Here is a 17,400-nt window from a genome sequence, read left to right as displayed (position 1 = left end):
CTTTTTCAGTACTATTCAGTTTACTGTACCTTTATTGTTTTATGCTTTTGTCTCTTCAGCTGGAGTGTAGTATTATCACTTGTTCATATCATAACTCAGTCCAACTAGTGTGTCAGCCTCTGAACTTCAGCTTCTCCATCTGCTGTCAAGGTTAATCCTCTTTTAATTTCACATTTCTGGACATTTTATGCCTTATCATTATAGTCTGTCAAGTTTATCAGTCACCCATTGTTGTCATGATTCAGTCAACTTTTACTTTCTCATTTTTCATCATAGTTTAGTAATTACTTTTTATCTTCACTACAATTCTCAGATTTTTTCAAAACAGAGAACCACTTAATTTCAAAGGTGTTCTTGACACTGATTCACTACTGTGGAATGGGCAAGAGCTATATATATTTATTTATTATGAGTGATTAAATTTTAAGTCATGTTGATTATCAAGAAGCTGGAACGATGGCACAATTTGCCTGACAAAGTGACTTCTCAGTGGGGAATTATATATGTTACATATGTGAAGGTAAGTCACGAGTTAAGATTTTGTTTATGTGTTGGCCTTTACAATTGTGTTGCTCTGATGCACAGTGAATTACTCACATTATTACCACTGAAAATTGTTAGACATTGTTTTGATTTACCAAAGTGACCGTTAAAGACATCATTCAGTTCTTTCTGTGATATATATACTGTACACTATTATCAAACTCTCTTGAATGGAAAATAGGCATTCATTTACAGTTTTTTAATTACTTATTTTAGGTAAATAAAATATTGTTTTTGGCTAACCAACTGCTTTAGGTCAATTTTTACAAGAAAACTTGTTTTTGGATCAACAAGTATATTTTTCTATATGCAATAACAGAGAAATGAGAAGGATATCTTGGGGACTTGTTGTAATCATAGCAGGACACATTTGTTACAATAGTTGGAGAGAAAGAATGACACTTAATTGAGTTAGAGGGAGTGTTCCCCTTTATTCTGGCTACCCAATACCCTAGCAAATGGTTTGTAAGGTAGGAAAAGAACCTTTCAACTGATTGGTTGAAACAAGTGCATTATACCTCAAGCTACTGAAGTAAAAACATTCTTCCTGGAGTGAAACAAAATGGTCTCTTAATTAATGATCCACTATATCTCCTGCAGTAACTTTGCAAGGTTAATATTATTGCTGTTGTTAAACTCTTCTTCTGGATCAAAGACCAAATGCAGCATCTTATTCTTCACTACATTGGATCATCACTTGTCAAATTGTTTTGGGTTCAACACTCACTTAAAGATGTCCTGCTATTGGAGTATGTCTAGAATCTGATAAAATTTATATTCCTGACATCTGTTGTACTGTACAGTGGTATTGTACAAAAATAAGATGTGTCTTATTTGGTTCAGAGATTATAGCCTTCTGGAGTTGGTTAATTTGGGGTATTTTTGGCTCTGGTTGTAACCGGGACTTCACCCTAGTTGTGTACTGAATCTTAAAGTTGTCATGATGGGATACTGTGTTTGGAAATAAAATTACCATAAATTGAGCAACAAACATGTGAATAAGGTATACTCAAAACTGTAGGAATGACACTGAATATCTTGAACTGACACCCTTACTTATTGTTGTGGCTTATAAAACTGTGAATGGAAGTAATCAATTTTAAGAAAAATTTAGTTTGAGCGGTTATTAGAGGAAATTCTGTGTACAGCTTGTCAAATTTGAGCAATGGAAAGTAGACAACTTAGGTAGTGCCTACAGAAGCAACTAGATGGCGAGATTAAGTGGTGTGCTTGCATATGTACAAAAGGTTTAAGATTGTGGAGGCAATTGAATACCATGGTAAAGGCAGCTGCAGAGATGTGGAATCTTGTCAATGAAAATGGAGAGAGAGGAACAATATTATATCTTGAAGAGATGCAGTTGATGACCCAGTGATTGTCCCAGTGCATATTGACTGGCAATTGAGAGACTTTGGATGTGGCAGGACGGGACTGTTGCAGGGTACAGTACTGGTTAACCAATGTGGTTGGCGTGTCTGGTCTTCCTGGGCTGTTTCCTGATGCCAGATGGTACAATTTGTAAACTATTAAATGTGATTGTTTTGTTTTGGGGTAGTTTCTGTCTCTTGAAAAAATTCCTGCCCAGGTGATTAAGGGTCAGCATTGATTGTGAGTGGTAAACCCTGTACAGTAGGTATGAGACTATAAGAGTAAGGGAATGTTCCAGTAATATATATTGATGAATTTAGCTCTTTGGAAAAGCCCATAAGGGCATATGAATGCAAAATAGGTAAAAAGGATTATGAAACTTACTGTATAACCCAAATTTTCATTTAAATGAAAGTTAAATTAAAGATTAAGGGAAATTTTCTGGTTAATCTGAAAATGCATGTGTGCAAGCAGATGGGTTGTTGATTGACAGCAGTGGATAGATGGGTTTAGAAACAAAGAAAATTAATTTTTCGAGTCATTTATCCATGCTAATGTGTTCACGGGCAAGCGCTGACTTTACTACCTTGGCTGACCATCGATTAATTGCCTGGTTTGTATGTGTCTCGAGATGGGGGAGGGATGGACCCAGTAAAGTTACCAATTAGGGATTTTGAGGCCACCAGTCTGTGTAGCTCACAAGTGGCATGGGCTGATGATTCTCGTAATACAAGATCATAGAAATTTCAGTAGTTTTGTTCAAAAAGATCCTTTGTGTATGAGAACAGTTTTTTCAACTCTTATGCAGTATCCAGGTTACTGCAAGAAACATCACAAATAACTTTTGCTGAGTTTGACATTTAAAAAAGTTTTCAATGTGTTAATATTGCCAGAAACTTCTTTTCACTTACATATTTGTTTTCTTTGATCAGCTTGCCACCAGTACCATTTTAATCTGAGTCTTCTTTTACCTATCATCTTGTCCACTGTTGCAGTCCTCCTTTGTGTTCTTTTGTTCAGAAACCTTTTTTTTTCTTTTTTTTTTCATTATTTCCTGCCATGCTTCAGGGTGGCCAAAATTACGAGTAAAATAGACTCTCTCATTACTTACCTTCATTCAGTCACTCTCACTGTTGTCATCCTCATGAATCACTTGAAGATTCATCTCTCAAATATTTCCATTATTTTCTTTTTATGTTTACTATTAACTGATTCATGTTACTTGTTCTGTCACAGATGTCCTCATATTATCACTCAGTAATACTGTACTGTACTTTCTTTCTCTTATTCATTAAACTTTTCCTTATTTTATTTCCATTATTTGTTTCTTTGTTCTTGGTTTTGCATAAAATACTGGTTGAGTTCCTGTCATGCACCAGATTTTCAATCACTCTTGATTATCTTCTTGCAAATTCAAGCATTTCATGTTTATTTGCTTTTGTTTCTTTTTAGTAACTGAATTCAAGAAGGTGGGGGGACTAGCCCCGTGCCCCTGGACTAGGATGGGGGGTTGCGTCAAGTCCCAAGCATGCCCATTACATTTTATGTACATATACATTATGTACATAGAAATACCTGTACAATTTAGCTTAAGTTGTGTAAGTCAGTGTGATTTCTTTGGTATTTGTTTATTGTATTTTGGTTCTCATAAAGTAATTATGGTAACTCGGAGTTTCCTTGAGCGGTGATAAAGTTGTGTTCTTAATGATGCCAAAGCAAAATTAGAGCTGTATCAGGGGATTTAATGATACATATAAAGATTAATATAAATTTTGATTGCTCTACAACAGATGCCTTCTTTGTAATCATGCAGTATTAACAAACTGGTCACAAAATAACAATATTTAAAACAAGTTGACAACTAAACAATGCAAAGATTAGTTGAACAATTTGAGAATTTTATCACTTACAGTAATCAAAGGATACATGCAAGGAAACCCTCAAAATCATTGCTCTGCTGAATTCCTTGTAATGGTTGGGACAACAGTGAATTGATGAAAATCTATTAATTTGCTCCCTACATATATTATGTAGACCGTAAAAGAAAATATAATAATCCCTTGTCTACTGTAGGGGTTATGTTGCAGAATTCTCCTGTAGATGATAAAGTTGTGGTTGATGGGTTTTGGGGGAGTGTTCCCTGTGAGACATGACTAAAGTTGAGTATAGCTCAAGGTTAACAATAAGTACAGGCTGTATACTGTAATAATTTGTTGCTGTAGACTATAAATACAGGGTCAGTCAGTTCTGCTACAACGCAATAGTTGTGTTCTTGTAAAACCTCGCGTTGTAGAAATTCGCGCAATAGAAATAACAGGGCTTGTGGAGAAAATAGGGTTAGGTGCAGATTACTTGAAATCTAAAAAAAAATAGTAGTTAGCCTAACACAAAGGATAGCACAGTCTAAATAAATGTTAGTCATATCTAATAATGAGATCATACAGTAAATGTAACACTTTACCTTGAAAAAATATGAATATAACTTGATGGGGGAGAAGGTTGATGTTGAGGTTGAGGAGTCCTGCAGACAGGAGTTGAGAGTTGTCATCATCGTCATCAGGTGCAGTTTTGGTTGCATGGGATGGAAGAAAAAACGTCTAATTCCAGAAGTGGATGACTGTGGTTCAGTGTCTTCAGACTGCTTCTTGGGGGACTTAAAAAAGATGTCTCATGTTTGCTGCTTTGCCGTCTTTCTTCTTTCACAAAGAAGCTGTTCATAAGGTGCCAAAAAAGATTTAACACCACTAACTGCAATCCTGCTCCGTTCTGCACTGTAGTCATTGTCTACAATGAGGACGCTTCAAAACAACCCCCGTGTTTCAACTGATCGTGTGATGGAAACAGAGCGCGGGTGTAAAATGCTATTGGTCCGCACTGCCAAACATTATTTTTATTTATTTTTCATACAGTATTTATGGGAACAGCTAAATTTGCAAAAAAAGGATGAAATTTGTAGAGTCCTTATCAAATAACACTTCACAAACAAAACACATGAATCGATTGAACACGTGATGTCGAACGTGAACCGTAAACACTGCATAATTCCACGCCAAGCGACGGTACACTTAAAACGTTCGAGTGGAATCGCGTTACAGCCAACACGCGTTCGCGTTTTACAAATATCGTTCTTCTATTCATCAATCGCGTTATAGCCAATTTGCGTTGACAAAACACGAGTTGTGACTGTACTAATAGCTATGTGATGGAGCAGTCCCCCAACACCATGCTTCACACACTTCCTAACAACAGAAATATGTGTACGTACAGTATCAAGTGTTTATACCTTACAAGGTTTTCACATGTTTGAGTGAATGTTATATTTTCAACGTTCTTTGTTCTCTGACACGTGATTGCATGTGTACTATACTGGCAGAGAACACACGTAAGAGCTGGACCTATTAAAGTACGGTATCTGCCTCGTACGCTGTCATCCGCACTTCTCGGTTATCCCAAAGCACAGACGCACGCGGATGTATCGGTGTCTTCGTGTTTATTTAATTTAATTTTTATTAATCCGATTTATTTTTTTTATTTTTATTTATGCTTATACGGGAATGATAAAGATAATTGTTGATGGCAGAGGAAAATGTAAAATTTGCACACCAATATATTACTCATCAAAGTTTTTCAAATGAATATTAATTTAAATTTTTTTGTAATTCTGTACAGTAATAAATTATAGAAAAAATGTTACCTTTAGATTGGTAAAAAAAAAAGTACAGTATTTCTATGGTATTTAGAATGTATTTTATAAATGCAAGTACAGTACCTTTACTGTATAAACACTGGGGTGATGGTGATTGAGTGGTGTGGTGACATGTGGACTATGGAGTGTGATTACCTCACCTGAGTGATGACTATTGTCAGGACAGTAGAGAGCCATATACCTTATACAGTATAGTACAGTACAGTGCAGCACAGTACAGTGCAGCACAGTACAGTATAGTACAGTACAGCACAGTACAGTGCAGTATAGTACAGCATAGTACAGTACAGCACAGTATAGTACAGTACAGTACTGTATAGTACAGCACAGTATAGTACTGTACAGTACAGTACTGTATAGTACAGCATAGTACAGTACAGTACTGTATAGTACAGCACAGTATAGTACAGAGCAGTACAGTACATAATATGAAAGATGAAAATAAGCAAATTGGTTTAGAGGTGGTAGAGAATGAAGAGGATTAGGGTGTGGTACAGTCTTCATTGGAAATATATTTCCAAGAAGTTAAGATGGTATGTGTGTGGGTGTTTAGTCTGAAATGTTTAAAATCCACTGGTTTTAAATTTTACTGCAAATTCAGAAGAAGAAAATGATGGAATGTAATATTTTTTCTCATCAAAAGAACATTTCAGAAGTAAAAGATATTGTTCCATGAACAAGGAAGTTACAGAAACTCAGAAGGTATTCATCAGTAGTTGGAATAGTCATATTTTCATACATTCTTTCTTACTTATTTACTGAAGGTAGTTCACCTTTACAAATACAGTAAAGTTAAATTTGATGAATCAGTCGTCAGAAATGTACTGAAAAATTCAGCGTCATGTCCCAGGTTCAAGAATACTCCCAGGCATTCCACTTTTTATTATAAGTGTACAAATGGTCATTTACATCTTATTACAATTTAATTACAGTATTACATTTGAGGTTTATGAGCGGAGACTTATTTGGAGTTTACTTTCAAAACCTTTCAAATTGGCTTAAAACATACAGTCGGTATGTCTTGAGAGTGTGTTAATTGGCTACCTCACACAAACTGTGGTCAAAGCTTTATGCAGTACAATATTGTTTTTCATAGTTTGTCTGGCACCTCACGTTCTGCGAGGATGGCAACAAACTCGAAGTTCCTCTATCTGTTCCTTGCCGTCTTCAGCCCATTTACCCCCTCCCCAGTTTTCTCCTTGATATATTGCTCCAACTCCCACCCCATGATGTAAGCTGTGTCCTGCTCACCACAACTGGACTGTACCACCCTATTCTGTAGAGTGTCTCCCATATGTTCATACCACCTCAGAGAACCTCTTTTTATCCACTGTGACTCGGCAAAACACTCCCTCTTACCCCTTAACCTTTCCAAACTTCAGTGTTTCCCACCCCTCACATTGTTTCATTCTTGGTGATGCAGTATGTGAATTACTACAACATTAATTTTCTCTTTATGTCTCATGCAGTCTATAACATTCTACTATACCTGACCATTCATCCCTTTCTAGATGTTTTCTCTCATCTCTCGCACTCCTTCTCATGGCAGGTTTACCCAGGACCTAAAATGTCTATCCTATGATCCATGAAATTGTGTGACTTCCAGTATCTGAGCTTCTTCATTTAAAATATATACCTGTACATTGTTTTCGTCTTTTCTAATTATATTATCTTTTCTCTAATTTACCTGTGTCCTCTTCTTCCCTCTACTGGTTGGGATACCAAACTAAGTGTTGTACTTGGTGTCTGAGGAGTCGATACCACTCACTGACTGAGGTCAGTGAACTCCTCGCTTAAGGAGCTGGGTACAATAAGGTGTTGTCCATATACAGTATTGCACTTGTAATATATGGTGTCCTTACTTGCTACTTCAAAACTTACAACACTCTAACTCCTTTAGAAATATTAAATGCAATATATATTTTACAATAACTTTGTTACATATTAATAGTCAAAGTTAAAATTTAGTGAAACAATACGAACAATCTAGCTCTTATACTATGAAAACAATACTGTATCTAAAATATAGGTACTTTATATGTAAAAAGGTTTATTTTAAAACTAGACTATCCATGGGTAGTTCCCCTTCTCCCTTTTTCAGTTCAACCTTGTACTATCTGTTGAAGAGGATGCACTACCATAAGAAGGTAGAGTTGGGCCTAGTTACTCCTTTATCAAGAAGTAACCTATTTTTAATTGCTTACCAAAACCTTATCTGTTATTTGTGTCAACCTTTTTTTCCCTTTCCACTTGTTTGATTACCTGTACCGTACTGATTATGACATAGGCATTCCTTTGATATATTAATATCATAGTGGCTAGGATACCACCACAGTGAAGAGATGCATGAACACTATACTGTACTATACAGTATGTAGATATAATGTATAAGGAGTTCCATATTGACCTGAGGATGGTACACTGAACAGTATATGCACCCGGTTAGGCAGAGTTCTTCCGAGTTAAGTTCACACAATAGAGTGGAAAACCTTTGAAGGCCATAACTGCCCAAAACATTTTAAACTGGTTTAGCAACATTCTTATTTATTTATTTTTTTTTCACTTTTACAGCAGAAGTATAATTGAATCAGTTAGAGAAAATTAATAAATAAAATGAAAGAAGGTGAACCAGTGTAGGAGAGAGAGGTTGTGTAAACACTAGTGTTGAGTTAATGTTACTCCACTTAGTATATTATGCTGTACACTGATCTTTATCTACTCCTCCAACAGTGTCACCTCTTTAGGGTTTCTGTACCCCAAGATCCAGCCAACACACAGGTACAAGAGGAGTAAGAGTAATACTTAATGATCAATTTACTCATAATGATCACTTGAACATTTTGGCTACATTTTACTGTAGTGTACAGCTAATAAGGGAATAAAAGGTGTTGAATGTAGAGAGATATATGCCGGAGTTTTAATCACCCTCTTCCATTGATGGGGGTCATGTTTACAACTGGACTTTTAAAAAATTTGGTTAACAAAGAACACCACTACAGTTCTTGACAGGGAGGTGTGGTGGTAAAATTAACATTCTCATATTATATGTTAATTTTACTGCCATATCTCCCTGTCAAGCGCTGCAGTGCAGTTTTTGTGACTCAAATTTTTTAAAAAGTGGTTGTAAACACAAAGACCCCCATCAGGGCCGGCCTTGGGAGGTGCGGGGCTCAATTGGGAGAAATTTTGGTGGGCCTCAGGTTCCCCTTCAAGGTCTGTAGAATCATAGAAATATAAATAAAGTCTATTATAGACTTTATATCTCTATGGTAGAATGGAAGTAATCAAAATGTGTGCTTTAAAAGTGCATGGACCAAACAGATCTATGCTACATTTTAATGTAAAATTGCATACATGTAAGCCTACAAGTAACAAACAAAATGTGTAGATCACCTCTGAAAAGTACATAGTTACAATACCACTTGTTTTAGTGACTGTAAAATGATATGGTGTTACATATATATTACAATGTGTTGTGTGTACTTGACGAGCCGAGAGTAGATTACTGTAGCACGGGGCCCCCTTAGGCACGGGGCCCAATTGGTCCAATTGGCTCAAGGCCGGCCCTGACCCCCATTAATGGATGAGGGCGATTAAAACTCTGGCCCATAGTGTTTGTGTAAAACCAGGTCACATTAATTTGGTTAGGTTTAATTTAACAAAAAGCAGGGAGAGAGTAGAGTGCATATACTATAGTGGATAATGTGGAAGAGAAAAAAAGCAAAGATAATTTATTGGACTTGATAACTGTAAGGCTCATAAAATACCTACTGTACTCGGTAAGTGGACAATAGCAATGGTTATTTTAAATTATTATTTGATCAAATGATTTTGACATGAAAAGGAAGTAAGCCATCCTATCATATTTGTTGATATATAACTCAGGGCTTTGTTAAACCACATGAAAAATTTATTGAAATCCTATAATTTTACTATACATATGTTACAAGGCAGTGAATTTGTGGGAAAATATTGATATTTTAATGCACCTGTGAATGTTAAAATTAAACTTGTTTACAGTAGTACTGTATAAGAATAAGGCAGAAATTGTCTCATACATTCTGTAGTTGATTTTGCAAATGAATGAATTTAAAGATATTTTGGAACTGTATGATGGATGTTTGCCAGGTAGGCAAATGAAAGTATCTGACAAACCTTTATCATTGGGAAAGTGCCGAGTGTGGAATGTACAAGTTGCCTACATAAAGGAATACAAACTTGAACTCTTCTGTACTGTACTGTGGAAAGATTAAGCCTTGAAGGTTCTTTTATGTAAATTTTAAATTAATGGCAGTGAATAAACACAGTACGTATGCAGTACTATAGATCTGCCTGCATGAACTGGGTGAACATTGGATGTGGGGAAGGCGTGTGTTATGAGGAGGGTATTAGGAAGATACAGTACTGAGATAATGTAAACGTTAAAAGTATGAGATGTTAGATTATGAATTTGGGGAAAAAGGACCTTGAAAGGTAAGATAATGTACAGTATATAGAATTTAACAGCGTGAGAAAGGTAGGAAGCCATTGATCTGCCAAGATCTTGGGATTTACTGTAATTACAGTACAAAGTACTGTGTACAGTACAGTACTGTCAGAGAATGTTTACAGTTGATGAATGATTTATGGATAAAGAAATATAGAATGGACTTGAGGTATGGAGCGTTTAAATAATATGTTAATATTCTTACACTCGACAGTAAGTTAATACCTGTATATGATTTAATTCTTTTTACTTTTCTATGTGCCTTTACTTACAGTATTTTTATGTATTGTTTTATTGTGGTTTTCTTATTAATGGGGTTTAATGCACCTGGTCAACCCTCTATAAATGAGAACAGAATTAGGTTGGTAAGAGGAAACAGATTTTCTTAACCATTGGGCATTTTACGTTACTGTATTAAAGTTTTACTTTTTTTTTTTACTTTTAAAGTTTTATGTTACCTTTATGATTGATTTTTATCTATATATGCTTAAACAGATTTAATACTTTCTGGATGAATTCATGCTTATAAGTTATGCATTATACAGGTGTAGGGCGACTGCGATCAGGAAGTGAGAGCGAACAACGTGTGAGCATGAGGGTACACCGATCTGGGACTTCTAATGCACAGACCCCTGAGCTGTCAAGAGCAACGGATAGATGTGTTGAAACTTGGGCCAACAGGTGAGGAAAACTATGTACTTACAGCCTGTGAACATGGTCAAAGATTAATACTGTACAGTATTATACTTGTCTCAAAAGATTACTTCCAGAATTTATCTTATTTCTGATGATGATGCAGTGGGTGGGCTTCTCTCGGGTGAATGTGGAAAGATAATGACTTGAGAATGAGAGAGTGCAGTTATTTTCAGAAATTCCAAACCTCAAGGCAAATCTTAAAGCAACATCAGATTCTGCCCATGATATACTTAGAAGTTGTATATCTCATAAGCCTCTTGCTTATAACTGCCAGTTTGATGGTTCACATCTCTTAAAGATCTGGAGTTACATGATTTATGACTTGATCAATTTCAAAATTTTCATTTGTTTTGCCTACATCATCGCTGTTGTGGTATGAAATTTGATGAAGAATTTCTGCCTTAGCTACAGATATTTTGAATCTTTTTTTAGTGTGTGTGTGTGAGACAATGCTAAACAGGAATTCCTTGCATTGTGTTTTTATGAGATAATTAACAATTATTCATTAAAATATTTGCCTGTATTAGCTCCGTACTTGACATCATCATTTAGTGTACAGCTGTACAAATTGAAATATATTTGCATTACTGTGCTGATTTTAAATAACTTAATAATAACCTGCTTGTAAATGGCATTATTGTACCGTATAGTTTTACTTTTATTTTGTAACAATTTATAATTAACATTAAATGGTTTGTTTGCAGTGTGAGTCCCCCAGTATCTGGAGGGGTGATACGTAGAGGATCAGCTGGCAGGGACGGCACCTTTAGATATCCAGCAAAGAAGTGAAGATTAGGCATCCAATTTAGCTTGGTTCTTTGTAATGACTTGGCAGTGCTGTACATGATAGTGTAGTAAGATGCTGCTATGTGATGGTCAACACCACAGCCATAAATTTGATTGAACTTGCACGAAAGTTTTGCGTGTATTATGGCCACACGGGCAGTTGCTTGACGTGCAGGGGGTGTTGCTGTCAGCAGTGCAAACATTTTACTGGCCAGCAAAGCTCAAGCTTATCTGACAATATGTTGATGGAAAATGTGAACTCCTTTGGAATGAAAGCCATGGCCTTAATTATAGTATTTATGAAAATGTGTAATACAAACTTTATATGACAAGTGAATGCATTAAATGCACCAATTAGTTCTATCAATTATAATTTTGTAATTGTTTATGATGAAACTTGTGGGATGAAGCTGTCATCAGGATCAACAAGTGTGTAGTGTCTTTGATTTTATTTTTTTTTTAGTTTGTATAATGTGTACATTCACCTGTTAATACAGTATGGTGTTCTTGAATACAGAGGTAATCTTAAGTTGTGTACTTTGTCGGTACCATTGATCTCATTGCCTGCAGGTCTTCATGGGGGCATCTCTTATGGTAATAAAAACTGCAAATGTGATGTAAGTAAGTATGTACTAGCCAGACTCCATTACTTCCTTGCAGATGCTTAGTCTATAAGCTATTAAGAGTTGAGTTTAATGCATCAGTTATAGCAAACAGTTGCAATGTAAAATGAAACTTGATGAAAAGATTGTTTGAAAATATAGGAATATATTGCTATGTATAATGTGTTGATGGTAGCCATATGTAAAGCTTTTTTACACTTTTTATTATTAATACCATATGTAAAGTCAAAACCCTCTTTAGTTTATCTCAGCTTATCATTGCCATCTTAATGACTCAAATGTTTATTAAAACTTAAATTTATCTACAAAAGCTATATTATTGTGGTTATCAAACAGAGAAGCTTATACTGTACTATACCTGCTGTGTTCAAAGTAAAAGTATCCTGTAGTCATTTTTTATTATTCTGGTATTTTCTCCCATTAAATTTTAAATCTTGCCCAAGTTATTGTCAAAATTTGTGAAATATTAATGATAATTAAAATATAAATTTATTTTTTAAATAGCTTAAGTGAAGTGTATTGGCCACAAGTATTGGCACAAAAGTTTACCTTCATTTTTTAACTCCTGTGAACTTTTGGCCAGTGATCTTGCATAGATACAGTACTTTAAAGTATGATATACTGTATGCATATTGTTACCAATTAATTTTCACAACAATAGATTCATAGGATAATCGGGTGTATGCATTTACTGTAAGTGATACAGTACTGCTGGCCTTCCATTGGGTCATGACTCCTGGGAGAAAGGACACAGTGTCTTAAATAAATCTTCCAGGTGCTGAAATTTAGTTGAAGTGTTCCTGAGAGGAGCGTAATTGTTAATAAAGAATAAACAGCTTGCATTCCTTAACAAACAAATGTTAGTTCAGCATAGAAGCATTTTGTGTAAGGGATCACCTTATGGGTTCACAGGTAAAGTGGTACTGTTTCTTAGAGCCGTGTGAGTGAGTGTTAAGAGGTTCTCTAGGGGCACAAATTAATGTTGTACCACCTCTCAACCCTAAATTATTAAATACACAACAAAATTCAGATGGGTTAGGGTTAGAAGTGATATGATACTGATTTCTTGGCCCACAGATGGAGTAAGTCCTCTCTACACACAAACACATTGGTTCAAAAACATTAATGCACCATGTTTGAAATACTGAAGTGCCCATTAAGCCAGAGGATTCATATACCATGTGGATTTAACTTGCTTTTGTTTTTACTTTTGTATCCCAGCTAAAAGTGTTAGGTGCTCATTCACTTTTAGACTTCCTAATTATTCATTACTTGTCTCTTTGATACATACATGAAGATAAACTGGTTCAGGATTATTGAGGTTATGATGAATATTTAGGAATTACTGCAGAGGAATTTGGTACTAGTAAGCAAAGTGTTTCATTTATGAGTTGGTTGCTGTCTACTACTGAATACTGTAGTAATATCATAAAGTGTCATGTTTTGGAATTTGGCTACATTATGTCTGACTATGGGAGAATTTTGCTACATTGTCTAATTATGGGAGAATTTGGCTACATTGTCTGATTATGGGAGAATCTGGCTATGTTATGTCTGATTATAATGGGAGAATTTTATGTATTTATGTCTTTATTTATTTATAGCTCATTAATAGTTTTTTGTGCATTTAATATGATGAAACAAGTGTTTAGTTCTCACTGGCAGTGAAGTGATCAACAACTTATGGTAATAAATACTGACTCCCATCTTGGACTATACTCAGTCTAGCCATGTTCTTAAATGTGACCCAGTCATTGTATTTACCATCATTCATATACAAGTGAGTGCATAATGATATTTGTCTTTGAATGGGCTGAGTGTTTCAGAGGAGTAAATGTGAGAGTTTTATGCTTTGATGTCTGAATGGGGGAGTGCCTGCTGGATTATTTTTTTCAAGGCAGACGTAATGCAGCATTTTATAGTTTTATGCAGTGGGAAAAGGGGATATTTATGTATCATTTTTCATATTCAGGTTATTTTGTAATAATCATGTTCTCACTCAATTAAAAATAGGATTGTCATTGTTGTACTTTGTATTGTAAATTTAAACATTTTGGGAAATGTTGATATTGATCATTGCACATTCACTACTTCACGCTTGAACAGATTACTGTGACGAAATGATGAGAGTTCTTTTTCTCCACAATTTTCCTACTTAGTGAAAATATCCTTTGACATTTCACCTTTCAACCCTGTTATACATATTGGTATACGTACTCAGTTAGCGGTGATCATTACAAAACAGGATTATTCCCTTTGTTCTGTCTTAATTAAATACAGTACACACACACACACACACACACTCAGACATAAACAGGCATCCCTCAATTATTGTAGACTCAAACAAAACTTTGCAAATTGAGCAAATTCAGGAACAAATTCTGATAAATGAACTAAAATTTACATCTTGGGTAACCTTAAGTATTTTACTGAACACAAAATAATCTTTATTCTATAACATATAAAGACAAACTAAAATTAACTACTGTAAGAACATATTGTTATTGTCATGTCTTAATGTACTAGTACAGTACAGTAACCAGAAGCTGACCCTCAGATCTCTCCTGTGGGAGCATCCATGTTTACATTCTCCAACATTGTTTTCTGATATGGAAGACAAATTAAGCTGTACTATACATGTTTATTTTGTAGGTAAAACCACAAATTACTGTACGTATATCTTTTTAATTTTCATTAAATAAACTTGTGGCCATTTTATTATGACAATAGTTTATAATATAAATCTTGTTTCTCATTATCTAGTACAGTATGTGCCTACAAGTGTTGTAGGTTATATTATGCCATTCAGAGGCAGATCCAGGAATATCAAAAGGGAGGGGGTCCAAGAAGTTGTGGGTGGGGGAACATGGCGAGTGCAGCGAGCCCACCCAACTGGGGGTTTTGGGGGCCACTGTAAACCCCCCCAGAATTTTTTTTTGAAATCTGACCAATATCATGGACATTATGGGGCCATTTTGCAGCCATGCACACTTCACATTAGGAGATATTTTGAAGTCAATAGTAAATACTTTTTACAATACAAAAATGCCTGAGTACAATACAGTACTGCATTTAAGAAAAAGTATTGGAATTTTCTGGTGGAAAGGGGAGTTCTGGTCCCCCAGGAACCCCACCCCCCAGATCCACCCTTGTCATTATAAATGTTGGGGCAGATTTTATATGGGAACATATCTCCTGTTATATAATGGGACTTCATGGGAGCATTGCAATCAGTTTATACAATTTTTATATTCAGATGTTTTTCAGGAATGGAACCCTTTCATACTGGAGGGATGCTGTACTGTACATTATTATCTCAAATTTTGTTCAGACAGACCTACAAAGGTACTGTACATTACATACATATTATCTAAAACACTTCTATAGTGAAGGTACAGTATATCTTTTATACTCTTTCTCATTCGTTATCATCTTTCTTTAGTTCATTTTAGTTTCTCAAAGTATTGCAGCTACAAGTATAAAGGTATCACATTAAAGTGACTTTAGTAGTCACTGATTACTATGATGTGTGCTCAGGCAACCACTACTATATTTGACAAAAAGAGTAAGTAAATAAATAAATGATGCCACCTAACTAAACATAACATCACAAAACAATAAGTTAAGACTGTTAGGTTAACTTTAGGTTGAGATGGTTTGGTTTGTGTTGTCTGGTATAACAAACAAGATGACCCTTGTTAGGAAGCTTGGTAGTTGGTTTAATTCATCTCTCAGTTCAGCTTATGAATTCTGTGTAAATTTCACTGATAGAAAATTATAATTAACTGATAAATTTGAGCATTTTAATTTGTATTAAAAGTGAGAACTTCCTTCCTTTAGAAGAGTTTTGTCAAATAATGCTGTATGTATTAGTAAACAGCTGTTACTATAGTGAACTGTCACCATAATACTAAAATATTTTACTTATTTATTTTATATAATTTTACATCTCCGGTTAAAATCTCTCTCCAAAGTTGTACATATTTGCCAGATTTTAGCCATTTTTACTTATCCTTTTTAAGTACTCTCATCTTTTCCCAACTTCCATTTGACAGTGAATCACCAAGTTTCTGACCCACACTTCCATGCCTGTCCAGTAAAAGCACTTTGGGAATGTTTCTCATAAAATTATTGAACCTTCCTTTGTACACATGAATTTTTTATATACTGTACTTGCACTCAAAACAGAGAACATGGGTGAAGAATGCTTTGCAGATTGGATTCTAACTTGTATTTTATGTTTACGAGTTTCATGAGTAACCAATATGGAAATTTTGAATGCATATGACTTCTTCAACTTATCCAGTGCTTTTAATTGTTTATTATTATCACCCAAAGCTCCTATATACTTATTCTGTATCATTAATTTTGTATGATTCTTTTTGTTTACAAGAATAGTGTATGAAAATAAAAAAATTCAATAACTTTCGGAGGCTTTAAATTAAAATGTTTTAATATGTGATGTATTATTACCAATACAAGGGGGGAGAATTGCTCTCTAAAATCTACCTGTGAAAGCAGTGTAATGTGATTGTAATAAAATCATCAAATAATTTTTTCCTTGCATTTTTCCTTCTTCCCTGCTTTCCTTTACTCACTTCTCTGCTTCCCTGTTTTATCCCCTATTTTCCTGCATTCATGTCCATACTTTCCTGCTTTCCTTCCCTACTTCCGTTCCCTACATCCATTCTCTCCTCCTTAATTCTATGCTTTTCTACCTTACTTCTCTTTGCTTTCCTACTCTCCTCTCCTCTATTTTCTTCCTTCTAGTTTCTTTATCTCAGTAATCTCCTTTACCTACTTCCCTTACCCCATTTTCTTTGTCTCCTCCCCCTACTTTCTTCCCTTTTCTTCCTTTCTCTTTGTGTTTCTTTATTCTTATTACTTTTGTGGTTACATAAAGATCCAGCATTAAACCTCATCCCTTTCATAAGTTCTTGTTTCTCGGAGCAAGAAGTTGGTAACGATTTAAAGTGGTAGCCAAGTCAGCACATGCAGAAGGTGACAGTCTTACTCAGGTTATCCAAATCAACACAATGAATTCCTTGGTGTGATAATTATGGGAGAAACAAATTAACTTGCTGCCCAAAGCCGTTGTTCTAAAATCTTTCATTACCGTAGTCATTATCACTCCAAATTGCGAAGAAAAAAAAAAGATAATATATACATATGTGTGTGTGTGTGTGTGTAAT

The 17,400-nt window shown here is 35.1% G+C and overlaps 1 protein-coding gene across 3 annotated transcripts in view; it reads left to right on the top strand.

Moving 5' to 3' along the window:
* Positions 1-16,766, top strand: part of LOC121869994 (casein kinase I-like) — a 93,603-nt gene extending 76,837 nt beyond the window's left edge. For all 3 annotated transcript variants that reach the window (XM_042371676.1, XM_042371674.1, XM_042371677.1), the window contains exons 9-10: positions 10,649-10,784; positions 11,504-16,766. In XM_042371676.1, the coding sequence (XP_042227610.1) occupies positions 10,649-10,784; positions 11,504-11,588 (221 nt within the window). In that variant the 3' untranslated portion in view covers positions 11,589-16,766. The remainder of the gene's footprint in view (positions 1-10,648; positions 10,785-11,503) is intronic.
* The last annotated feature ends 634 nt before the right edge of the window (positions 16,767-17,400 follow it).

Source organism: Homarus americanus, unplaced genomic scaffold, assembly GCF_018991925.1.
Source record: "Homarus americanus isolate GMGI-L3 unplaced genomic scaffold, GMGI_Hamer_2.0 scaffold14467, whole genome shotgun sequence".
Taxonomy (NCBI): Eukaryota; Metazoa; Arthropoda; class Malacostraca; order Decapoda; family Nephropidae; genus Homarus; species Homarus americanus.
Note: the sequence above shows the minus strand (reverse complement) of the source record. Positions and strands in the feature narration are given on the sequence as shown.